Raw genomic sequence first — 26,332 nt, 5'->3', positions numbered from 1 at the left:
TATAGTTATGGCAGCTCTACTTAACGTTTAATAGCAAACGAAACTGCATTGGTTCTGGCCATAATAATAAATCGCAAAATATGCTTTGTTAAGTGAATAAATGTACCTTTTCTATGCCTCAGAATATGCGTTTTACTGCGCCAAAAGAGGAAGAGCCCTGGGAATCGAATAGTTAGACTTGAATGGGAACATTTTTAGCAATAGCAAACCATTTGCCGCCTTTTTGTGAACCAGAACGATGCCTAGAACGATGTCATTGGAAGGCAAGGATTGAATAGACTTCAGGAAACTTGTTTGAAGCTGAATCAGTGCCGATGAACCGCTCTGGTGGTGTCTCAGTTTCTGGTAGTGGCATTTTTATTCCTGCTTGAATTTGAGCGCATGAAAATATAAATATTCCTTGTCCTTAGCACCAATCAGCACTTTCGGATGAGCGGAATATTCAGCTATGGGCTCCTACTCGAATGCGCGATGCAGAAACGAGGCGGATGTATCTAGTCGAAGCACTCGTTGGCGTTGTCTGCCCTTTTCTCAGAAAGTGTCCTTTTCCTACCGGCACGATTGTCTCCGTTCGAATAGTCCTTGTTGAATTTCTTCATCGCGTGCCCCTTGTGATTGAAATTCGCGCACTTGCGACTTGCTCACATGCACTTTTTCGTTATTTTCTGGGACTCCTTCGTGGCTTCTTTGGGATCTACTTTTTCTTATGTGCCTTGTCCGAAATGTGTGTTTAAAAATCAAAGTAAATTGTAACTAATTTCACTCTATTTGTATTTAAATGAATTAAAGAACGAGTGGATGTCGTTTTTCTCTCAATTTCCTCAAACTTACGGCATCCTCAAATGCCAATTCATTACTAAATTGATATCTATTTGATTTGTTTGCCTTTTGTGTGGAAAAGTAAAGGATATCAATTGCAAAAAACCTTAATTAAAGTGTAAATATTTGGTAGATAAACTATCCATCAAAGCCAGCTCTTTATTTAAATTTCAACCCCCAGCCACGAAGACTTAAAACTTCATTTGAATTGTTTTCAATTTAGATCCACAATGCATTGGTTTCGCACACAAAAATAAATCAATTCTGTGTCAATAAATGCACCGAAAAATTGTACAATTTTTTTTCAAGGAGGACCCTGCCACTGTGCCACTGCCACTGTGCCACTGCCAGAGCGCCAAACAATTTGGAATGCATTCATTGGCAAAGGCAGCTGCCAGTTTTTATTATGCTCATCAAATGTGTATAATTCAATTTTTCCAATCGAAGAAATCGCAGCACGATTCGCTTTTCGCTTTTCGCCTTTCGCATACGTTAAATAAATGGCGATGGGGGTCACGCCCCCCGAATCGCCCCCCCCTGGCCCTTCGTTTCTCGCTGCCATTTCCATTTCCATTCCGTTTTAGTGGCTTGAAACAATCGCACATTTTCCATTTTCAAGTTGGGGCCATAAATCATTCGGGCCTTGCATTTGCTTGCATCGAAAGTTTTGCCTCTCCTTTTGGGACTGGCATTTAGTTTTGGGTTTTTTGCGAATAAACTCGCCGTTGACATTCGGGCATTAATCATACGCCGGGCGTGCCGGAGGAGTGTCTGCAACATGTGTGGCTTGCCACACTTCGTTGCCTGCCGAATGCCGAATGTTTCTTTAATTGCAAGCCCAAGGAATCCTTGACATTTATTAAAACAATAAACAAATCATGATCATGATGTGAGAGCAAAACCCCCTCTGCCTCACGTACAGTCCGTAAATATTTTAGTTCTTTGCCAAAAATTTGTTGATAGTTTTATGGGCGACATCTCGTCTCTCTCTCTCTCTGTTTATTATTTCTATTTATTTTGGAATATCCAAAAGTTTTTCCCAAGAAACATTAAAGTGAATATTTGATTTGATATTTTTCCCTTCCTTTTTTTAACGATTTACCTGTTTCTTTAGGGAAAGGCATGTATCTCTATCATTGAATGGAAACCAATTAGAATGCCATAAATCAGCTCAAAATTGGTTCAACTTTTGCGAGAAACTGCAAGGATATTTGCTTTGCAGCCAAGCAGAATATTCTTCATTCATTTCCCAAGCAAGTTTCCCCCTCAACTAATTTGTCAAAAAAAAGCTGACTTCCTTTGCATAAGAAATCACAAAGAAACTGTCAAGGGGGGCAAGGAGGGAGGGGAAACCCAGCGGAGCATAAAACTTGAACAAACATATGTAAATATTTGTTTACTCTGGCAATGCCCCTCCGTTTCGGATGCACCTCCAGGAGATGCAACTTTGTGCAAAAAAAAAGTTGTACGAACGAGCAGCCATTTCGATTACCTTCCCTGCCCCTCCCCCGCCCCCGCCCCCCCTTACATTTCCGTTGCGCATCCTGGGGATCCCTTTGAGGCAGCTCTTGCCTCGTGTTTCCTTGCCAGCTGCCAGCTGCTTGCTGCTTGCTGTTTACGGCTTCTCCTGTTGCACTCTGCTCTGCCCTGCCAAGGACGGAGGAGAGTACGCTCCATTGGGATGCAATTAAATACTCCGCCCGAGCGGACAAATAACAGTAGCCAAGGCCCTCGTCCCGGTCTCCGTCTCTTTGGCGATACGAAACGAAACGAGAGGAAAACAATATTTGCCTTGGTCGGGGGGGGTTCACTTTGTAAAGTTTCTTCTCTGTGCTTCTCTCTCTCTCTCCCTCTCTCTGTCTCTCTCTGAATGGCTTGCATTTAATTAAAATGCCAAACGTTGAACCACAGCCATATTTTGTTTCGTTTCTGTAGATCTATTTCCCCAGCAAAGGCCTGCCCTTCCCTAATTTTCATACTCGTTGTTCTGGCATCAGCTGTTGATGCGTTGCGTTGACGGATTTTAATTTATAATGCAATTGTTGGCTTCGAATCCCCCCCCCCTCTCCACGCCCCTCGCTCCGCCACACCCCTTGGAGACGGATATGGCTAAGCACGCGTGTTGTGTCGCCGGTGTTTGCTCTCCGGAGATTTACAACGTGACAGCGCACAAGTCCAAAAGTGCCGCAGGAGCGGAAGCCCCACCCCCCCTCCTGTATGGGGCGAGGAGACCCTTTAGGTTGACCCAGGGGCCGCACCTGGGGGACAACTCGAAAGCCTTCGACGACAGCGACACGTGCCAAGGACACTGATTTATATGTTTTCCATTTTTGTTTTATTAGCGGCCTCGTATCTCCCAGTCTCAGTCTTCTTCGAGCCTCCCCCCCTCCCCTTCTTTCACTTTGAGAGCAAGGAATCGTGCGTGGAATTAATGAGGCCCTTCCGTGAATGTCTCTGAAAACTATTCCCCCCCTTTAAAGTGGTCTGCGGAATGCGCAAATTAAAACGAGCATGAAATAATCATAAATTGCGCATTGGCGCATTAAAATTTCCATCGCTTAAAGTCAAGTTTCCATTTGAAAGGACGCCCACAGAGCCAGACACAAGCCGCGGGGGGCAGGGTGGGCAGGGGAGCTGGAACTGAAGCTAAAGCTGGGTAATGACGGAGTATCCCAGACAGACGCACGGTGGACGCTTACGCCTCCATTCAAAGTGCGAGGTGGGACGGAAGGAAGCTGGTCGGGGCCTGAACGGAAATGGCTGCGTATATCCGGAATGGGGCCATCCCCCCTCCCCTTGGTTGGCAATAGTTTTGCGGTGCTTTGAATGCAGTTGCATTTTGTGTTTTACGATATGAATGGATTGTGTATGGGGTGTTCCCGTCTGCAATTTCAACTGGATTTAACCAGGGTTGATTCCACAACACAGCTATCGATGGCAATCACGCATATATCGATATGCATATCGGTGTTTTTGTATCATCCCCAATAAGACCTGCGATCGACCTGCAAAAAGTGTTAATTTTGTGTAATTTTGTGTCCCGAATGTGGGAAAACCCCTTTCGTGGCCCACCACCTGCCTGTGCCAGCGGCCATCCCATCTCTTTATCAGCATTCAGCAACCAGCCAGCATCGTCCTCGCCGGTCGAACAAAACCAGAAAACCGCGGCGAGCTTTTCATTTCAATTTGCTGCCAAAAATGCCCACAGATGTGGCAGTGGAGGAGGCGGAGGAGGGGCCATGCAGCCGTTTGGTCGCTCGTTGGCCAATTTAGTTTTAACGTTGCAGCTGCGGCTGGTGCTGGGGCTGGGTCTGGTGCTCCTTCTGTTATCATTCAATTGGCGCCGCCCTCTGCTGCAATTTTGAATGCCAAGTGCAGGCAGTGGAGGTGGGAGCGTGAGGCGGCGGCACGTGATCCTGGCCGATAGGGATTGAGGGACCACGGAGCGCTGGGAGGTATCGGTAAGATAATTATATAGGTTGTCGTGTGATGGATACTGAAAGTTTGTTTCCAGGCCCTGCCATCCCTCTGGGAGTATGATTCTCCGCCTGTGGTAATGATGATCCCATAATTTCCACTTATTCGCAGCTTTACAGTGTTTACAGGGTACAGTTTTTATACCCGTGAATGCCTGTAACACCCAGAAGGAGGCGTTTCCGACCCCTCAAAGTATATATTTCTGATCCACATCAATGGCCGAGTGGACCATGTCTAGCAGGTGGCTAAAAGCAGACCTGAAGCAGATGGAATCCAATATTGTAGCCAGACGGAACCGTCCAAGCGTTGTATCTCACTCTTCCCCATGCAGTGTGCGCCCTCTGGCGGAAGAGAGCGAAAAAAAGACTTTGGTGTGTTGTTAGTGTTGGTGTAAAAAGAGAAAGAAAGGGAATGAAGTCTCATTGGAATGATGCGAAAGCTTTGATCCATTACTAAAATCCACAACTGATTTCTAAATCTATCTCTTTCAGATCTCTTCAAAATCTGATCGCTAAGGATAGTTGGAAATACCCAAAACTGATGCTGAAATCAATCTGGTCCGGAAGGAAGGAAGGAAGAAATTCCCTAAGGAAAACAAACGCAAAGGCTTATAGGAAGGATACTCCACATCTTTCTGTGAGACTTCCCTGTAATTGGTAACCATAAAAAGCCCTTTCCATACCCCTTACTGACATTCATCTCTTCCAGCTGCCATCTCTATGCCCTTCGAGTGCATTCGAGTTCCGGATTCCGTCATGGGTTTAATTGGGCGAGTGCAATCCTCCCCACTTTCGAGACAGCCACTTGGCTTGGCCTTTGGGCTCCCCCTCACCAAATTAGCTTGACTAACCCCTGGACAAGCAGATGTTGACTCCCTCCCCCTCCCCTGGGACATATTGTCACCTCAAACACAGCAGACGAGGGCGACGGCGACGGCGATGGCTGTTGACAACGACAACAGCCCGTTGGGCATTCGTTCCGTTCCGTTCCGTTCTGTCCGGGCGTCAAGTGCATGACTATCTGATTGCATTCTGTGTGAATAGTGGATGGAAAAGCGTTTAAAAACATTAAACTGCGTCCGGTTACGTGCCTGGAATTTCGAGCTTCAACAGAAAGGACCGAAGGAGGGGTATCGTATCAGCTGAATGGCCTAATCCTAACAAAGGAGGAGGAGGAGGAGGGGTGTACGTATACCGCTCCACATGCATACCAAATTGGTTTAATTCAATAACATTTTCAAACAAACTTGTTTCAGAGGCCACAGCGCTTATGAGTCAGCGTTTTAAATTGCTTTCGTTGGAGCCCTGCTCCACGCCGCGAGCCCTTTTCAGTTATGTTGCTCAAAAGTCTGGAAAGTAATTCTATTAAAAACAACAAAAATAATGCAAGAAAATAACTGCTTTCCCGACTAAAAGAACTAACTACATCAGCGGCCACGACGATGGGGGGCAGGGAGGAGAGGAGGGGCCCGGAACGTGAGCTCGATAACATTTTAGCTGGATAAACAAATTTCTTTGGCGAGTGAGCAAGAGCAAAGCAAATATGAAATTCCATTAATTTGATGGATGCTTCAGGCAGAACCAAGAACCGGCAACCGGCAACCGGTATGGAAATATGTGATAGGACTTCGGCTTCGAGTACAACATGCACCACGGGACGTATGATTAATGCAATGCCTGCCGCACTGACTGGCCGTCAAGTCAGTGTCGAGAGGACAACAATGAATTAGTTAATGAAGTGCACACTACCAGGCAACCAACAGCAGTCCCAGTGCAATGTATTTAATGTATATGTATATACCCAGTAACTATAGTTTTTATGGTCTTTCTTCAGGCTGTCAAGATTTCTGTGCCTCTTGATGGATGGTGGCTGCAGCCACAACAGGTGTCTGCCTCTGCTATCATTGCCGCACACAGGATACAGCCATCAAGGATACAGGTTTGATAGGTTTTCCTACAACCCGGAGGTCATCATAGAGGCTACCATTAGGCACTAATGACATTAATGTGATGGCTGTATCTTACGAATGGACGTATGGAGCGCTTTGCTCAAGAGACAACTATCCAAAAAGACAGGTAAGTACATCGGAGATCTATTCATATACTTAATCAGCCTATATTTATTTCAGGGCGTGATAATTGGAAGCCAACATAAGGAAAGGAACGAAGAACTTTTAGGCATCACCTCACCTTGTCCCTTCCTTCTAAAACGGAGAGTACAGTCCATCGATTTGTCTGAGAAAACACCCGAAAGTAGAGCTGAAGCCGCATAGGGAACACCGGAAATGATCTCCCATCAAACGTGTCCAGTTTAAAGACATCGAACTATCACTCAGGAAAGGATATGTGACGCCGCAACGGGCAGAGCACCGGGAAATGGAGGCTTAAAAGGAGGCTTCTCGTATTCCAACACATAGAAGACGCCCCTTTAAGTCCAAAAATCTTTCAAATTTAAATCTTTAAACAATTAATTCCACACAAAACTCGTTACGCATTCCATAATGTCCATGAAATTCCATAATCCATTCAGCCGTTGGCCCCCACCATTGCATCTGGCGGATAAAAACTTACTTCGCGACGTCTGGAACTATGTGGAAGGCCTTGCCACCCCGCTCCTCCCTCCTCCTCCTGCTCCAAGTGGCAAAAAGTGTCTGCAACATAATCTCTCTGTTTGGGCAGGGGGCAAAAGCGATTTCCAAGTCATTGGGCAAGCCCAACTATGCCATATAATCGCATGATATATGCCTAATCTCTGCTGGAAACTTCTCTCTGCAAGTGGCAGAAGGGCAATGTGCAGGTCCGCGCTGGAGGAGAGTCAATTTCAGCGATTAAATTAAGAATGCATAACTTGCAGGCTTAACAGGGCTTCGAGGAGCGGCGGGCGAATGTGGAGGAGGAGCAGAAGGACTCCTGCAGCCAGAGCACGAACGGGGGCTCTGATTTTTATTTGCCATTCTCTTGGCCTCAGTTTCTCTTTCGTGGGCGGGGAGGAAGCTCAGGCCACTTATCTACGTTCTTTTTTTTCCAATTTGCGATTTGTTTGCTGCTCTTCACTCAACCCAATACCAGGCCAACTGGGGAGATCCGTGTCGGAGGGCTTCCTGTTTCTGTTTCCTTGTTTGTTTGGTCTTCTCGGGATACATTGCTTTCTTGAATACCCTGCAGCGGATACCTTGCCTCAGATTCGAGCTGATATGCTGAAACCCACAAGATCGATTCACTATGTCATATATATGTCTGTCTTCGAAATAAAGAAACGTGGGCAGCTCTGCTTTAAGGGATTATAAAGAGCAACAGCAGATTTCCGCTTGGTGGAGCCGCTCGCTGCTATCATTCCTTGTCACCACTCGCTGTTATCACTCGCTATTACCACTCGCTGTTACGACTCTCTGAGAGTGCTGAAAGATCTCTATCCACCCGACTCGCCACTCCGCTCTCATAGAGTTTATCAAGTCAGCTTGAAATACTGAAGCACTTACTCGTCGCTGAAGCACTCCTCTATCCACCCTCCCACAAGCAAGGGTATCAAACTCTCCGGTCCATCGAGCTAGCCTTCCATTCTGGTTCTTCGTGCTGCCTCTGCTGCTTGGACATGGTACGTGCCTGGTCGGGCCTTTTATAAACATCTTGTACCATAACTGGTCCGGCGCCCTGTATTTGTTTTTAATACAATTCCCGTTTGTTGGTGTTAGTGGGTAGAGTAGGGGAGAGGTCAAGGTGGTAAGATCTGCATCATTGTCAGACTAGTACCTTTACTAAGGTGGAAAGATGATAGAACCCCGCATCAACCATCAAATCTATTCGTCATAGATCCATTTTCAAACAGCGATACGATACCAAAAGACAGAGAGCATCCTTTTATTACATGTGGATTTCAGTTTTCCACTTAAAAAATTAGTATTAAATATGCTTTGTTTTTAATGACTTTCTATTAGACTTCGGATTCGTGATGAACGGTGGGTAAACATATAGACTCTTCTTAAAGGCCGGAATGTCCACTATGTGTGTGGGATTATCACCATTTCCGAAGAGCTCTATCTCGATATAGATGCCCGTCTGTTCGAACCAGAGCTGTTCATCGGAAATTTTGCGCTGCACTTCTTCCAAAAAGTTTGACAATGAGCCGAGATCTGCGTTAGAGGCCGAGATGGTAGCCCATTTCTACCAATCACTGGAACCGAAAGCTTCCGAAAGTAATTGTTTTTGTAGTCCAATAATAAATCCAAAACGTCCTGCCGTGCGAGACTTTTCACCTTTCGTGTGTACTTGCTTTTCCTTGCGATCAAAGAACTACTCAGTAGCAACGATCTCACTCCAGTTCCGTATTACTTCTTTGTCTAGGCTGGGTTCGCCCAGTCTCTTGCCACTGATGAGGGATTCGCTCATATCTTCGAACTCCGTTTCGCAGAGCTGAGTCCCAAGGCCCGGTACATCGGTCCACATGATCAGCGTATCATCCAGCGAGGATGGATTATCTAATTTGTGGCTTTTGTAAGTGGAAAGGACTTGATGTATTGCTTCAATCGCATTGCTTACCTGCTAAAGCTCCGATTGAACTGCAGAACGCTCCCGGGCCATGGCATCGGGAAGCATGAGCGGTGCTCTCAGAAATTCAGAAATATACCCATGTTCACAAGCACAGCACAGGCATATAAGTTGTTCTAAAATGTAAATACTTGTAAATTTCGATTCAAACTAAGAAAACGAACAAATTTTGTATAGACGCCTAGACTTTCAGAGATGCCTCTTTCGTTTGAACTGAAAGGTCCCTGAAAGGGATCAAAGCTGTTTTTACGGATTTGACGAGGCTTGCTATTGGATATGGATGTTGATGTACATATACAAAGAATTTAAAGGGGAACTTACTGACTTAAAATACTCCACATAACAGCATAAGGAGCCTTTGAAGGAGCCTAACCTGTCCAGCAGAGACAGCCAGCGAGAGGTCGCTTGGGAAAACAGCGAGTAGCGAGTAGAGTGAAGCGAGTAGAGCTCGCAGTGAAGCTTTTGCGGCAATCCTATAAAGAAAACTTTGCTAAAATGGACACCTGCGGTGACGCTCATGATTATAATGGTCCACTCGACTCCATTGGGGGGCGGAAGGAAACCAATGCTCGACCACAGGACGCAGAAGGTGCCGAAGAGTCAGTGGAGGAAATGAGGATGGAATTGGAAAGTCTGCGAGTGGCGCAACCTCCTGATCAAAGCTGTTGTCAACAGAAGGTGGGTGCTATATCAGCTTGTAAGCTCCGGAAGACCAGAAAGAACGTTTCATTTACAGCTAGTGATATCGGAAATGACATTGGGACCTGCTGAGGTTTTGGAAGTACCAGGAATTTTGCCTCCCACTAAGAGGCCGACTGATCAGGAGAGTGGAAGAAAATGATAATGATATCGATGGATTCTTTTTCGAACAGCGATACGATACCAAAAGACAGAGAGCATCCTTTTATTACATGTAGATTGTGGTTTTGTGGTTAACAAATCAGTATCTAGTACGCTGTGTTTTCTATGACTTTCTATTAGTCTTCGGATTCGTGATGAACGGTGGGTAAACATGTAGATTCTTTTTGAAGGCCGGAATGTCCACGATGTGTGTGGCATCATCGCCATTTCCGATGAGCTCTATCTTAATATTGCTGCCTGTCTGCTCGTACAAGAGCTGTTCATCGGAAATGTTGCGCTGAACTTCTTCCAATAAACTTGCCAATGAGCCGCTTTGTGCATTTCCTGGTTCCGAAACCAGCCTACCAGCCACAGCTTCCGAGATGGGCTGCGTTAAGGGCCGAGACGGTGGCCTGTTTCGACCAATCACTTGAACCGAAAGCTTGCGAAAGTTATTGCTTTCGAAGTCCAATAATAAGTCCAAGACGTCGCGCTTTGTGAGACCATTAAGCGTTTTTATTTGCTTTTCCTTGCGATCAAAGAAGTATTCAGACGTTACGATCTCACTCCAGTTCCGCATTACCTCCTCGTCCAGGCTGGGTTCGCCCAGCCTCTTGCCACTGATGAGGGTCTCGCGCACATCATCGAACTCCGTGTCGCTGAGCTGATCCACAAGCTCCGGTACGCGAGACCTGAACGCCTCGATACGTCGGTCCACGTGGTCGGCCGAGTGCTTGGTCTCCTGAGTGTTGACTGTGATGACACAGGCCAGTACGCCGTAGCCGATGCGCTGATTGAGGCTCAGGCTGTAGCCCAACTGTTCTTGGGTGCGCAGCTGGTTGAAGAAGGGCTCTTCCACAACCAGCTCCACCAGGTCCATCAGGCACTCCAACTTGAGATCGCTTGGTCCAATTTGATAGTAGTTCGTTACAATCGTGTTCGTGTCCCTGTGGTTTAGGGCTTTCGCCCGCAAGTAATGCGATCCGAGGGGTATCTGCACTAGGCTGTCGTCCAGCGAGGATGGATTATCTAACTTTTGGCTTTCGTAAGTGGAAAGGACTTGTTGCATTGCTGCACGCGCTTGTTCATCGGTAAAGTTTCCTTGTATGAGTCCTTGGACGTACATTTTCTTGTGGAAATTCTCCTTGAAGTGCTGGATATCGTCCACGGTTATGTGATCGATTGATTCGTATTTCTCCAGCATACTAAATCGTTTGTTCTCCAAAACCATTAAACGCAAGTCGAGATTCAAAATCTTTCCAGAAAAGAGAGCACTGAAAATTTGACGTTTCTTGAGGTCTTTAAAGGAAATCACTTGGGCTGGATCCAACTCCAGAGTGGACATCACCTTCATGATTATTTCCAGCAAAAGAGGCAGTTTCTGGCTGTAACCACTAACACGCAGGACCAGTCCCTTGTCACCGATATAGAGGCCATAGGATAGACCGGCCTCTAAAGCTGGATACAATTGCTCGGCGATGCTGAATTCCACCAAGTAGGTAAAGAGGACGCCCACCATATAATTCTTTGCACTTTCCCGAATCAAAGGAGTGATGAAGTATACATTTATAAAGCCATCGGGCAGTTGGAAGATATCGTCTTGTCGGAACCACAACTCGCAGTAATCGTCCCTTATGAGGGCCCTGGGATGACGCGGTATGTGTGGCCTGCCAGCCTCCTGCCAGTGCAACGTGAAGTCCGTGGTTATGAAGGGATTCGATTGTGGAAAGGTCAGTTCGTTCAGTGGTGCCGGATCATACCACATGGCCTTCCATTTGGAGGGCATAGAAATCGTCGTGTACTGCGTGCCAAACCATTTCTCCCTCTGATCGTATTTATGATCCATATATGGTATGTGCGAGGAGATCATTATATTGAAATGAAACTCACTTAGGTTCTTTTTAAGGAGCAGCATGGCAGCCGGATCAAATTCAAAATACAGATTTGGTCCCGTAAGGACATCTTTTGGTGGCAGATAACTAATGCCCTCCACCACACGCTGTACGTTGTCCATCGAGGGTAGCTCGATCTCGAATCGAAAGTTATTGGCTGCAATCTGCTGAAACTCCTTGTACGAATCCTCTCGATGATGGGCGCTCTCATTCAGCAGCTTAATCCAGGCAAAGGTCGCCTCCAATACCTCGTCTATGTGCTCGAACCCATCGTCCGTAAGGTAGATGCAGATGTTGAACAGAGAGTAAATGGAGTTCGATTCGAAGCTGCTTCCTCCAGTGCCCGCCATAACGCTCATGCACCAGAGACGGCGACGCAAGTAGGAGCACAGGCTGCCCACGCCCTCGTAGCCGATCAGTTGCGAGAGAAAGGCATCCGGCTTGCATCGATACTGATGCCGCATCGGTGGCAGAACCCACGTCAACTCCAGCTTGCACACGTCCTCCACGGGCTGCACAAGAATGACATCGCTAAATAACGTTTCATTAAAGGCTTTCTGATAGCTCAAACTGTTCATGTCTGAGGCATTCTCCTGGCTATTGGGTATATCTGCACAGTGACGGACTAGTAGTGCCTCCAGTTCGTCCAACGATTGCTGCGACTGAATGCAGACAATCATACGATTGGATCCGTAATGCTTTCGTCGAAATTCGTGAAGTGCCTCTTGCAGCAGTCTGTCATCTACCTGGTCTTGAAGAGATGCCAGATTTCCCCAGCTGAAAGTGCCATGGGGATAATCATCGCTGGCCAAGCTCGCCAATATCTGGTCACGGCGCACCTCGTCCCGCATATACACCTGCTCGAACTCCGATTGGACTGCAGAACGCTCCCGGGCCATGGCATCGGGCAGCAGGAGCGGTGCTCTTATCAGGTTCATAAATATATCCATACCCTTGTCCAGATGGGCCTCTTCCACCTCAAAGTAAAAGCACGTCTCCTCGTTCTCTGTGTGCGCGTTGGTGAAGCCGCCGTTTTTTGTTATAAACGCATCAAATTCGTTTTCAATGGGATACTTCTCGGAGCCCATGAATATCATATGCTCCAGAAAATGTGCCATTCCCTGATATTGGCGCGGCTCGCTGAACGATCCCACGCTCACAAGCACCGCACAGGCAGCTAGTTTTCCATTGAAGTGCTCCATCGACGGATTGGACCACTCACTACCACTGTCCCCCACTGTGGGTAGATGATGGCGCACATCCTGTGTGTGTTCCATATTATTCGTAGGATCTGATATCAGCATGGCGCGCAATCCATTCGATAGACTTAGGGCCCGGTAGAGTTTCTTGTCGCCGTCGGATTTATCCGGTGGCTCGTGATACTGTACAGTGGTCTGAAATGTTCGATTTACCCACTTGTACACTTTATTCGTGATTATTCTGAGGCTGTGCCGTGGCTCGAAGCACATCTTCAATACCATATGTTCTATTAGTTTTTTCTAAAATTCTCAAATACTCGTAAATTTCGATTAAAACAACAAAACGAACAAATTTTGTATAGACTCCTAGAATTTCAGGGATGTCTCTTTCTTTTGGTTACCAAATCTCTAGTAATTCTGAAACGCTCTCAATGTTAAGGTTGCTTGTTATTCGATGTGTATGTTGCCGTATACTAAGAATTTAAAGGGGAACATACTGACTTTACCCTGTGAAAGAGCCTACCCTGTCCGGCAGTCAGCCAGCGAGAGATCGCTAGTGAAAACAGCGAGTATCGAGCAGCGAGTAGAGCTCGCAGCGAAGCTTTTGCGGCTAGGAACGCATGGCTATAGATAGTCCACGAAGAGTTGATGTCATTTCTCTGAAGGAGACAAAAAGATCAGCATTTATCACAGCTAAACTTATAAAAGACAAGGAAGGAACACAACTTCTCGTCTTCCTCGCCAACTCGTGTCCAGCAAATCAACGCCATTGCAGAGTCCTTCCTCAAAAAGACAAGCGGTTACCCACCTCAGAATTCTACTAAGTATTATATAATCTATTGGGATCTTAGTGTATTAATTAATAATGTGGAAATGCGTTCATATTTGCCGATTAAGTTTATGTATACTACGAGTATCAGTTTCCTTGAGGTGTTTTTATGGACATTACTCATGGAGACTTGAGTTCACTTAAACGGAAAATTTCGTTTTCCACAAAGAACGAGTTTCCAACGGCCTTGAGTACAAAGACCTGCGAGAAGGCAAACGGGGGACCGTCATCGATCTGCAAAATGTAGGAACAAACAAATTACAATTACAAATTCCGCACATCAATTGTGTTTCTAATTTCAATTAATATATCCTCTACTACAAACACTTTCATTCAATTTCTTGGCTACCACAGTAGTTCTATTGAATGTTCTTATAGTAGACGAAGGCAAACAAGGTATGGACAGACGCAGGCAGCGAGAGAGAGAGTAAGGCTCGACCTCGGCTTCAGCTGAATCTTAATTTAAATATACGATTTAAGTGTATTTCGGGCACTTCTTTCGATCGCCCCTGACGCTTACCTTGAGACGTCCCATGACACAGATTAGAACTCCTCCATCGATGGTGGGCTGCGCGTCCACAACGGTTATAATGTGGTGAATCTTTTTAAAACTCAGATTCTGTGGGAACTGGTTCATGAGCAAAATTCTTAAAGATGATAATGCGCTTACCTGAATTGTCTCTAATATCTGTGAAGCTCCCTCAAGTCGAAGGCCCTCGACGGTCATTAGGGATTCTTTGGCCTGGAAGGAGAATTCTCCAATGAAAAATAATACTTCAGAACACATAAAACATATGCATACATATGTATACATATACATACAAAACATGTGTATACATATCTGTCGGTGCGCTTGCATTGAGTGATTTTCTCATCAAGGTCGCAGAGCACGGCGTCTGCGAGACAAGAGAGGAGCTGCTGCAGCAGACGGCAACTGGTCTGCAAAGTTTCACCTCAAAAAAGGGCCAACATATGCAGTAAAACTCACTTTGTAGAAATGGGCCACACGAGTTCGGTTCTCCGGGTTGTCTAACAGGGTATAGTACTCCTGGACAAAGCTATTGGCAATATTTTCGTACTGCAAATTCAATGACATCGTGTTCAGTTTAGTTTCGGAGCAACACAAAATATTTAATCAACACTGCTGACTAATTGAAAAGTCTTCGGACTGAAAAGAACACAAGAATGAACACAGCGGTGACGCTTGCTTTATGTTAACATATTATGTTATGCCCCTATGGGGCAATATCGATAGGCCACGAAAATACAGCTCTGCCTATTCGGAATGAAAAACAGGGCAAGACTTCCACTAGACTTCAAAAACCACGCTCTTGTCTGAAAGAAAAAACAGACAGAATCCAAACTGGAGAGTCTCAGCGAGGCCGAGAGAGCAAAAAGTCTTCGGCCACCTCCGGTGATTCTGAGGGATCTGGAGTCTCTGAGTATCAGCTATAATAATAATAATTATAATATAATTAACTATAACTATTAAATTGCCAAAACACAAGCATTTGTTTTTGCTTTTTAGTGATACCCGCTATATATGTACGTCAGCAAAAAAAATCTCTGCTTGTATACATTTTGCGCCCAGAGGCCAGCAGATGTCGCAGTCTTTATTGCTGTCTTTTAAGTGTTAACAAAGTGCCAACTTTGTCCAGTGCTTTAAAGGTATTAAGAGCAGTAGCAGTGAGCGCACTAAACCCCATTCATTAACTTGCCTTTCCATAAAGAGAGGGCACTCCATAAAGAGGGAGTCAACAAATTCGAAGGGTCATGTTTACGGAATTTGTGTATAAAATGCATAAAATCTATATGAATTATAATTATAAAAATATTACATCTTGATCTTGAATATTGATCGTTTGTGTTCCAGCTATTAGATATACAAACATTTATACTGAAGCCCTGCATGACTCCACAGAATTTCCTCTTTATTGCTGTCGATCATTACGAATTCTGCCTTCATGAAGCCAGAAAATCAAGAAGAAAGTGAGCGAGAAAGAAAAACCGAAATTTTCGGCTCTGACACAGTATAAATTACGATAACTGCTTTGTTCAGCTCAGCTATACTCATGTATCATAGCATATGCTCTCCTATACAACGGCGAAACTATTCAGCATGAAAATAGTTAGATAGACAGACAGATAGATGTGTGCACATAGCAGGGGTTTCTTTACTGGAATGCAAACATCTTGTCAAAGTCGATGTATAGGCAGCAATTGCTTGCTTAAACTGTATTTTAATAAACAATATTGCTTTTTCCAAGATAATTAAAGTACTATTTTTTAAAAGACACATTCTATGCCAAAAACTGTTGGTTACAAGGGGGGACGAGGCGGCACATCCATGTTCGTACCGAGACTCTGTTTTGGGGTATAGAAACCACATGACACACTCGACCTGTCAACACATTACCGACCAACCAACCAACCGACCAACCGACCGGCCGCCTTGCTTTGCCGTCAAGACTTCACACTCGGGCTCCCCCCGCTTTGGGTGGGTGGGTGGCTGTGACCACACTCGAAGGATTCGCATCTGACAGGCGGCCATATATCGTATATTATGCATGCAGTGCAAGGCAATGGCCAGAATAATATTCAAAGCATTTAGCAACTCATTGTCCCCTTCAACCAGCCACAGCCACAGCCACAGCTCCCAGCTCCCAGCTGGAGGCCCAACAACAGCAACGAGCGCACAAGACGATGACGGCAACGAAAAATGTATTCATGGCCCCCAAATTGTATAATTTAAGTTTGCACATAAAATCACACCGCAAACTTGGGCCGCAAAGGCCTAAAAAGGAGTGGCAACAACCCTCAAGTGAACTGACATGGATATGGGGTGTACAATATATACATATATATATAGACCTGCATATGTGGGTGTTTATGGGAATGTGTTGCGAGTAGCTTGGGTCTGAAATGATCCCTCCTTACGAAACGAATGCAGAAAGTTGGTCGAAGCTAAGAGCTACAAGTAGGCCCCTCCCTACCATATCTGGAGCTGTTAAATGTGCATGCTGGCTTATCAGCACTCTTGATGTCCCCTGCACAATCTCTTCTTCCCATCGCCATAGATCTGACGGGCCGTTATGCACTCAAACTTTTTGTTTAAAAAGTTCAACTTAACAATTTTCAGGCCCTGACTGAATCTCAGACTATAGCCGTTTTGCGCAGTACTTTCCATTACTTCAAGACGGCCGCCTCTACTATTACACAGTTGAGCACACAACGAAACCGAATTGCTGGGTCTCCCCACAACCCCCCTCACACACACACACACACATAAAATTTAAATATTTTAAAGAGGAAACCGGACGCAGGACACCCCTTCCCGTGCCAGGCACAAAGTACAAAACTTGTGTGCCATAAAAATGCTGTAAAATTGCACAAATAGTAGATACAGAATACGAGTCTACCCGTAGCCGAAAGCCGTATCCGTACGTTCTCACTTCCTCGATGCGTACAAGTACGAGTACGAGTATCTGCTGACCTCAGTGCGTGTGCACATGAACTTTAACGAGTGTGAATGGGCTTAAGTGTGAGTGCTGTGGTGTGTCCTGCTGCAGGTCCTTTTTTTTGCGTGATGTGCAAGTCATTGTCATCGGTATCATATCGTTGTCGTTGCCGGGAGACTCATTTGTTGGGGATATCTGGGGGCTGCCTTTTGTAGCCCTTTTTTCACAACAGAAAAGAAACTTGATTTCATTTTAATTTTTCCCTTCTCTCCTTTGGCTCCTTGGGCGTGACAATCTCAACACCGAACACACACACACATCCAGTAAGTTACGTTGCTCTGAGGCTTTACGCACGGTCCATTTCTAGGCGACAAATTGCTCTTCAGGCCTTAACCGAAAAAGGGTTGACCAAGCTCTAAGAATTCTAAGGATTTTAGCCAGAGAGAAGGAAAGGTTACGGGGTCTAATGTCCTCCTGTGGTCGACGGGGGAGACATTTTGTGGGTTGTCCTAATTAGAATGCCAAAAACTCAAGCACAAACGCCTCATAAATAATGTATATGCCATGAAAATGAATGTGAAATTTAAATAATAAAATTCTGTGGGTAGAAAACCACACACACACACACACACAATCATCAATCGACATTGTAGTCCCGGCTCGGGGCTAACATTCGGGCATTGCCGCCCGTTTAATCGAATTCCAACCCAACTATTTCGGCAGGGGGCACCCTCAAGAAAAGGGTAAATGATTTTGCATAAAATTTAAGTGAAACCATTCTCCACCTGAGATTTAACCCCGTATGCAGATGTGTGTGTGCGAAAACCTCAGGGATTATCCTTGCGGCTGGTCTTGGCTTTCATTTCGAATGCCCGTCAATCTGTCAATTTAGGACAACAATTACGATAAGATAAGTGCGTTGAGACGTTTATTAAGCCAATCAGTGGCTTATGTCGAAACTTCAATTGTCTTATGGCCTGCCTTGAATGTTTCGTTGCCTTTTTTGGAAGATGAACGAGTTTCCTTTGCATGTTTGCCAGCTGTCAATAACATGTGGAATATGCTGGTACATAATTGCTTATTGAGACATAATTGGCTTGATCGCTTGTGTGTATCGGAAGATGATATATTCTTTGGATACCTCATGTATCCTCATGCTCCACATGTGCCATCATCCCCACATCCGGCTGTGCCCAACCAGACCAAACTCTAACACAGCACCCACAAAAAGGACAACTTTAATTAAGTGAAAATTATGATGTTGCTGGAGCAGGAGAGAGAAGAGCACACGACGGGGGGTGGAGGACAAAGGTTAAGCCCACTTGGTGGTCACACGTGGCTGTGAATAATGCAAAATCTCAACTAATTAAGCCGAGTAAATGTATTAACAACAAACTTTGCCCAGGTCCAGGATTTCGCTACGAAAACTGCAATGTTCTGCAGCTACCCCGCACACACCACATCCTACAGCCAGCCACAATTTAGGTAACATATTGTTTTTTTTAATTAAATTTTTTTGAGTTCAAAATATTGTGTGCAACGTAGAGTAAGAGTAGCAGTGGCAGTGGCATCGTCTGGCATCATAGCCCTTAATTTTCGGAAAGTGAAACATGAAACAAATCCTGGTAGTCCATGTCCGGCTCGTTTAAATATGGATCCGTAATAAAAAGCAAAAAGCACAGAAATATCAAAACACCCACATATGATTCTATATGTTTAATTTGTAATTGTTTCTTCAAAAGTTTTGGAAGTAAAGTTGATTCCACTCTATGAGCACACCAGTCTTGAGGGGCATCAACAGATTATGGGGAAGCACCTCCACGAACTCTTGTCAGGATGAGATGAGGCCTTTAAATCGTTCCAATGAAACATGTAAGTCTTTCAATAAGCTGGAAAAAAAAACACACTACTTACTGTCCACTAAAAATAGGTCCATATCGGGTATAGCTGTGATCGATGTTATTTCAAGGCTTTCTCTGTGTGAATCGCGTGTAAATATTATAACCAGGACCTTGCCATGATGAGTATTGATGGGTGGGCGGAGGGCATAGGTCGCACCTGAAAATGTTACATGTGAGGGGCCTAACGATTGAATGTTGTTGGCACCGCTCAATTATTCAGGGTAGTGTCAGTGTTTATAGGTGGACCTTCTTTGCGGACCTTAAATTGCTGGAAATTCAACTTTTAATTCTTGCAATCACCAAAAGTAACTCATTTACTTACCGCCCCATTCTTCCACATCTTCATAGTCCGTATCTGGCTGGTTTAGAAATGGATCCATGTTGGGTATGGCTATGGCTTTGATATGGATCATCAGCAAAAGCAACACAAATACGTAAGCAACCACAATTGAAGTCATTATTGCACAATTTATTGTTTCCTCAATATAATTCAAAACAATTTGAGCTTAGTTTCAAACATAGTCTGATGATATATATGTATGTTTAAAAAAACGTACGAAAACAAAATCGAAGGCTCCTCTGATGTAAAGTATAAGGTACTCGGAGAGTTTTATCATTACCAACATAACCATTCTATGAACCATGAACAAATTTCTTCCGCTATCTCCTCAAAAAGATCTTCGCTTGATTCTTCTTCTTCTTCGGGCCAATCTTCAGTCCATTCTTCTGGCATCTCGGTTGTTGTCTTGCCAGGACTCTCAGATGTTTGCGGGCTTGTCTGCGCAGTCGATCCCAGACTCGTTTCTTTGGTTGTTTCTGGCTTCGATGCCATAGTTGATTGCTCACTTGATCCCATAGTTGATTGGTCACCTGGTCCCATAGTTGGTGGAACAGTTGGTGCCATAGTTGCTTGGCCACCTGATCCCGTAGTTGGTTCACCCGATCCCATCGTTGGTGGAACAGTTGGTCCCATAGTTGCTTGGCCGCCTGATCCCGTAGTTATTTCACCTGATCCCAGCGTTGGAACAGTTGGTCCCATATTTCCTTGGTCACTTGGTCCCATAGTTGCTTGGCCACCTGATCCCGTAGTTATTTCACCTGATGGCATCGATGGTAGAACAGTTGGTATCATAGTTGATTGGTCACTTGGTCCCATAGTTGCTTGGCTACCTGATCCCGTAGTTATTTCACTTGATGCCATCGTTGCAACAGTTGGTCCCATATTTCCTTGGTCACCTGATCCCGTAGTTATTTCACCTGATGGCATCGATGGTGGAACAGTTTGTCCCATATTTGCTTGGTCACCTGATCCCGTAGTTATTTCACCTGATGACATCGATGGTGAAGCACTTGGTCCATCTAAAGGTGGTTGAGTAGATGTTGCTTCTTGTCGAAGTTGCTTAAGCAACACTTTAAAAGATTCTCCAGCAAATTCATTCGACGATTCTCTAAATGATTCTTCATATTTTTCAAATAATTCTTCACTTGCATCTTCGGAATATTCGTCCCGTGCCTGTTCTTTTGCTTCTCTAGAATCCTTCTCGGATTTCTCTGCCTGTCCTTTACTTTTATATCCAGCGAATCCCGCGTCCGCACCGACTATTGGCCACTTACTTGAGGATCGAACATGATCTCGTTCAGGCCTCGCCACAGCCATGGCGAGTAGAACCAACAAAATCCCGCAATGTCTTGGAGCTCGTAACATTTTCCACCTGCTTATGGAACAACTACGGAATGGACATCCACTATATATACTCCATGCTGAAGTACACGTTGTACATAAATAACCATCTGATCTGGGTTACGTCAAAAATATAACAAACAAATTCCTTGGATAACGTTTTGTCATAAACTGAAATTGTTTCGCATGTTTGAAATTACTTTAAAGATAAGAGGTTTTTGCATAGACAAAGGGCAAAGATACGCATATGTACATCCAAGGTTTTTGGGGGTTTTCTGAGGTTTACTCGTATGAAATCCAAATGGAAACAAAACTAAGGTCAAAGCAAAGGCAAAACCTCAATCTTCCTTTATAAATTATAGCCATATTTTATTCACAGTTCCTACAAGTGTATTGCCTCCTCTGTCGTGCTATTCATCTGTTGAGTTTTCATCATCTTCTTCGGGATCTGGCTCCGTCTGCCATCGGTGGCCCATGGCATAGGGTGGCTTGGCATAAGTCTTTACGTAGAAAGTGCCATTCTTCGGTACCGATGGCTCCCCGCCCATACGGAACTCCCCGTCGCTGAGGAAGAGGATCCACGTCCCATTTGCCTGACGTTCGGCACGAGGACCCCAGAATCCAGCGGGACTGATCAGCGACTCCATAAAGTAGTCGTGGGCCCGCTTATGGGAACAGCCATAGACATAGCACTTCTTTTGGTTCTTGCCGTAGTTCGGATAGAAGGTGGCATGCCCCACTGGCTGCTCGAAGCCCAGGCTGACGCTTGTTTGAATGGACTCCACGTAGGTGGCGTCACTAGCATCGATGCGGTACTCATCCGTTTGATCGCGGAACTTCGGTCCCGCCGGATCCAACGCGTAGATCGTGTTGAACCGGAACGGCTGTATCTGCTTGCCCGCACTTCCGGCGATCTGTGCCCCGAGCGAGTGTCCAATCACATAGACGTCATCGTAGTGAAGATCGGCATTCAAGTGCAGATAGCGCACTAGATCGGCCAGCAGGAAGCCCATATCCTCTACCATATTGGCCACTCCAAAGTAGTTGACATTCGTTGAGATCTTACTCCAATCGCAGACGATCACGTTGAAGTCCTCGTACCTTGGTGGTTCTCCATTCAGTCCCGGTTGGGTCAGACTCAAATAGGCATTCTTCACTTTCCTGATGTGGGAACCCTTGCTCTGACTCATCCAGCCGTGTATGACGATTCTGAAAAGACAGTACAGTAGAAATACAATGAAAAACCTCTGTTAAAACTCTACAATATCGAACCTCTGTTTCATCAAGTTCTCTTCTCTTGCCAAAAACTTATCTTATCATTATTTTCCGTAATGCAAAATTTCTGTAGAGCATGTTAAAATTACATTCATGGCTCTAGTATATATTTACGAGCTTTTTAATTGCTAATTAAAATGTTCAAGCGCGAAAAAGCCAAATGGCAATGACTCAATAAGCGATAAGCGGGGGTAAAAAACCAAAATATACAAAACCTGTTTTTGCATTTACTCTCGCAAAAAATTCATTAAATTTAGTGATAGAAGTTATCAAATATTAATTTTGCTTTTATTATATAACAACAAGCCGAGTGTTAAATAAACTCTATGACGTTTGTTGTACCTCAGCTTTTAAACAATTATTCCACCACACGAATTTCTACAGCACTCACAAAAGGGGTATACCCTCCCATTCCCATTTCCCATTCCAATTACAAATAAAAAAGTCCCCACCCCACATCTCTGTAACGATTCAAACATTAATCTTTCGAGGAAATCCCCCGTCCCTTACCTTGTGGGATGACGTGCATCGAAGCCTGAGTTTTTCAGATTCTCCTTATTGTCGATTAACAATTCTCTTCCGCAATCGGCAAAGTCCCGCTTGAAGAGTATAAATTGCATTTTACTCCGCGAACTTCCCGCGAAGGGTATCAGATGAGTAAAGAACTTCTTCCAGAATGATGGATCCACGCCAAGGGTTTTGGTTTTGATCAGCGTATAATTGCATTGGGGAGACAGCTCCATGGATAGCTGTGTGGCCGTTGCCTCTGTGCTGGTGCTTGTAGGTGATGCTAACGAGGGTAAACACTTGCTTAGATTATTCAATAATGGAGTTATATACACATGTATGTATTTGCTATGGACTCACCCGATGCTAGAGCACTCAGTGCCACCGCACCAACGATGGTGATCAGATTCAGCTGCGAGATCATGACTGTTTGTAGATTGCCACGGGGCCTCTGAGAGCTCGTGTGCGTGCGTTGCTCTGACTCTGACTCTGATCTGATCTACCGATCTCCCCCGTACACTCCACCAATTTAGATGTTCTCCGCCGACCAGCCCGATGAGAGCTCTGACCTGCTCAATGGTGCGTGCACAACTGACAAAACGCTCTGGCTCTGGCTCTGGCTCTGAACGATCGCCGAACCGCCGCATGGCACAGGGAACTATAGAGAGAGATATAGCGTGGCGACGTCATGTCTACGTCTCTACTTCAGTCTCCCCTTCCTTCATTCTCTCTGCCTGTTTTCGTGATAATTGTTTGGGAGCATTTTCGTTATAAGTTATAGGCTAGAGGTGTTAATTGCTAATGACGACAACGACGATCATCGACAAAAGTAGGTATCTCTGTTCGTTGATATTCGATATTCGCGAAAATAGAATATAAAAAAAAGCATGGGGATGTAGAGATTAAGATCACCTTGTTAATGTTTTTGGGAAGGGAAATATAAAGGTAAGATGATATATTGATCCACTTTGGATGGAATATCATCAGTATACATTTCATTATGAAACTAAGACAACAGATCTTTTATTGAAATGAAGAAAAGGGAAACTTGAGACGGAGATACCTAGACGTCTCCCATAGTTTCACAAAAAGGTCTTTGAAAAGATTTAAGCTATAGAAAATATCACTTGTTGAGATCAGCTCTGTAAATAAATAAAATAAGTGCGTGTAACCTGAAGCCTGAAAATAAATAAATAATTAATAAATACTACTAATATTTATTAGTAATAAAAACCATTGAAAAAACGAAAGCAAATCAAAAACAGATCAGCATTATTTAAGGACACGCAATTAAGAAATATTAAAAGTATTAAAGAACCTAGTTATTGTACAAATTTGTTTGGTCCAAGAACTTTCTTGAAAAAAAACCAAATCTCAGAAATGTCTCTTTTAAGGGAGTGAGTAGAAATCTTAGCCCAGGGATTGTAACGTATTCTAATAACTCTTATTGTTAGGTTACTTAAAGACCTTCACTATCTGGTATTTATCTTGCTAACTTACGAGTCTCCAGAAGGTTATGCAGGCGGACGAGGAGGGAGATCGCTTCCGCTCCAAGGTTTACACGAATCTCATGTAGGTCCGCTTTGCTCTCAGCATATTTCCGGTTCCGTTTCCTGTAATTACGTGGCATTTAATATAAGACTACCTAAATGTATATATGTATAATTATACTTTTAAACAATGGATCTACAGCTTCAAGCATGAAAACACAAATAAAATAATACAGAAATAAACTATTACCGAATATTAGACAATTAAGTATATTAAGTATATTATTTTATAAAAGTTTCCTGTGGTTTGTAGTCACAATTCCTCATTAACAGGCTAACTCATGATTTTTTAAGCCAAATTCTTGTGAAAAATCCAGAAACAACCAACAAACAAACCCCAATTAACGGATCGCTTACCTTTATGTGCAGTCCATTTTAAAGCACTCGCCTCCAGGCCATATCCTTCTCTCCCAGAACATGTTTCACTTATTAACTAAGTTAAAAGCAAATATCAAAATGGTTCGCCTACCACCCATCCCTCCCCTCAGATAAGTTAATTACCCCATTAAGTGGACCTGCAATAAATTCAACAAAATTAAAAAAGAAACCCGAGTGAAACCCCCAAGCATTAATGAGCTTGGTTTTTCCAATCCTCGGGCAACATTTTTATGGCTGTCAGTCAGCAAATAATTACCGCATATCCCGAAATAAAAAACCACAACCACAGGGCGGGCAAAGAATCCCTACTCTATCGTTTAATTGCCTGGCCCCTAATCAGATTTGAAGCTCGTTTAATTATTCCGCCCCCCGAGTACATAATTCATTAATCCAAACTCAAATGAGGCGACAAATTTTCAGTCACTTAGCCAGAGAGAGCCCTCCTCCAGTGGGAAGTCTTGCGTTCGGCTCAACTCGTGGCATACCTGAGCAGCATTTTAATTATGCAAATTTTCGACGAGAGCCTTGTTGATTAGAAAATCCGCAAAAGGAAAAACGTCAAACCCTTGACACCAGGACCACCAGGGCTGAGGTGCATCCCAGCAGCCCTTAAGGCTTCAAATCAATCAATATGGAGAAGGAGGCTGGCCGGGCAGGGCAAGGCAAGGCCAGGGGGCAGAACAAACACATCCTCGTCCCCTAATGAATTTGGCAAACCACCAATTAGATGTTGAAAATTAATTGGCAATGCCTCGGGCCTGCCTCAAATTGCAAATGGATTTGAGGAGAGTTCAAGGAGCAGAAATCTGAGGTTCCCATTTGCCTTTGACAATGATGAGATGCTTATCAGAGAGGCTTCAGGACATTCTGAAAATTCTTCTTTCGACTACAAATTTACTGCACTTTTGCGCTATTTTCTGGGAGTTTTTCTTTTTCTCTATTTCGCAGAACCTTTGTCAAGTGTCGCAAAAGTTTTTCCTTTTTTGCCAAGGCTAAATTTTCCTTACAAACTGTTTCCCCAAACGGATTGGAGGGAGGTCGGTCCATTGCCTAGGGGGTTTTGTTTTCCACCCGAAATGGTCGTTTGTCATTAAAGGTTTTTGCTATAAATTGTGTTGGAAATAAGAAAACAAGTTTGCGAATTGAAGTGTTGAATCTGTGGAATGGGGATTGAGGGATAGAAATGGCTTCCCAATTTATGCTCAAGACAGCATAGACGTTGATTCTGTATAGAATTATATAGACACGATTTTGTGGTAGTCTCTTAACTAAACATTACATTAGTATCTGTATTATTTCACTCACTAACAAGTATTAAAACTTCCTTTGATAATTTGTAGATGATTCCATTCAAAGTTTAAAATTTCCAGGCCAAAACATTATTCAAACCCCCCACACTCTACCTCCACCTCTACGGTCCGGTACAGTCCACCACTTCACCTTTTCCAACTTTCTGCAGAGAGCCAAAACTTTTCTGACCAAAAACCGAAAAACTCTAAATCCTCAACTAACATTTTTAAGCATAACAAAGTACGACGAGATTTGGCGTATAAATCTTAACGCCGTTTTTGGTTTAGTCAGGCATTGCCCTCCCCCAAAAACGCTTATTATGTAGTTCAAAAAAGGGGTGGAAAGGGAAAGCACCCACAGACCAGGAGAGGATTGGTGGGGACTTTTGGCTGAGACTGAGGCTGGGGTGCCATGGTTGGCTTTGTCCCAAGGGCTTTCTAGTTTTTCGGGACGCTGCGACGATGACTGCAACTTTTTCTATTGACTTAATGCAGTTGGAAAGTGCAACGAAGTGTTGGCTGTAGATTTTCTACAAAAGGCACGGCACTCTTTGAACTTGGGACACCGAAAACTTTAAAGCATTGGAGAACAGACCCAGAGAAGAGAAATAACAGAATTGAAGCTTTGTGATATCATTCTTAAATGCTTACAACATTTGAACATTCACAATTATTGAATATTCCGCTCATCCG

General features: G+C 44.2%; 3 protein-coding genes and 2 long non-coding RNA genes across 6 annotated transcripts; all 5 read right to left on the bottom strand.

Moving 5' to 3' along the window:
* Window positions 1–8,137: 8,137 nt before the first annotated feature.
* LOC113565707 lies at window positions 8,138–8,975 on the bottom strand. Its single transcript, XR_003408735.1, has 2 exons — window positions 8,832–8,975; window positions 8,138–8,770 (listed from the first exon to the last, which is right to left on the bottom strand). It is a non-coding gene; the product is annotated as an uncharacterized LOC113565707 (long non-coding RNA).
* A 713-nt stretch (window positions 8,976–9,688) lies between these two features.
* On the bottom strand, window positions 9,689–13,060 carry LOC6589623 (nardilysin). The gene has a single exon (XM_002014845.2). It carries the CDS (start codon window positions 13,051–13,053, stop codon window positions 9,805–9,807), a length of 3,249 nt encoding a protein of 1,082 aa, XP_002014881.2. The 5' UTR covers window positions 13,054–13,060; the 3' UTR covers window positions 9,689–9,804.
* Window positions 13,061–13,655: 595 nt separating this feature from the next.
* LOC6589832 (probable nuclear transport factor 2) lies at window positions 13,656–14,696 on the bottom strand. Of its 2 annotated transcripts, XM_026988923.1 has the most exons (5): window positions 14,589–14,670; window positions 14,423–14,539; window positions 14,271–14,342; window positions 14,121–14,219; window positions 13,656–13,834 (listed from the first exon to the last, which is right to left on the bottom strand). In XM_026988923.1, the coding sequence occupies exons 3-5, from the start codon at window positions 14,325–14,327 to the stop codon at window positions 13,721–13,723; spliced, it is 270 nt and encodes an 89-aa protein (XP_026844724.1). In that variant the 5' UTR covers window positions 14,328–14,342; window positions 14,423–14,539; window positions 14,589–14,670; the 3' UTR covers window positions 13,656–13,720. The 2 variants fall into 2 exon arrangements, with proteins under 2 accessions (XP_026844724.1, XP_026844723.1); XM_026988922.1 differs by lacking the exon at window positions 14,423–14,539 and having other exon boundaries at window positions 14,589–14,696.
* A 4,063-nt stretch (window positions 14,697–18,759) lies between these two features.
* LOC113565745 lies at window positions 18,760–19,395 on the bottom strand. Its single transcript, XR_003408764.1, has 3 exons — window positions 19,282–19,395; window positions 18,973–19,227; window positions 18,760–18,906 (listed from the first exon to the last, which is right to left on the bottom strand). It is a non-coding gene; the product is annotated as an uncharacterized LOC113565745 (long non-coding RNA).
* A 1,589-nt stretch (window positions 19,396–20,984) lies between these two features.
* On the bottom strand, window positions 20,985–23,004 carry LOC6589833 (phospholipase A1 2). The gene is made up of 3 exons (XM_002014847.2): window positions 22,783–23,004; window positions 22,426–22,705; window positions 20,985–21,849 (listed from the first exon to the last, which is right to left on the bottom strand). The coding sequence occupies exons 1-3, from the start codon at window positions 22,844–22,846 to the stop codon at window positions 21,051–21,053; spliced, it is 1,143 nt and encodes a 380-aa protein (XP_002014883.1). The 5' UTR covers window positions 22,847–23,004; the 3' UTR covers window positions 20,985–21,050.
* Between the last annotated feature and the right edge of the window lie 3,328 nt (window positions 23,005–26,332).

The sequence above is a fragment of the Drosophila persimilis genome, unplaced genomic scaffold, assembly GCF_003286085.1.
Source record: "Drosophila persimilis strain 14011-0111.01,24,50 unplaced genomic scaffold, DperRS2 tig00000191-arrow-pilon, whole genome shotgun sequence".
In the NCBI taxonomy this organism is placed as follows: domain Eukaryota; kingdom Metazoa; phylum Arthropoda; class Insecta; order Diptera; family Drosophilidae; genus Drosophila; species Drosophila persimilis.
This window is presented reverse-complemented; position numbering and strand designations above follow the sequence as displayed.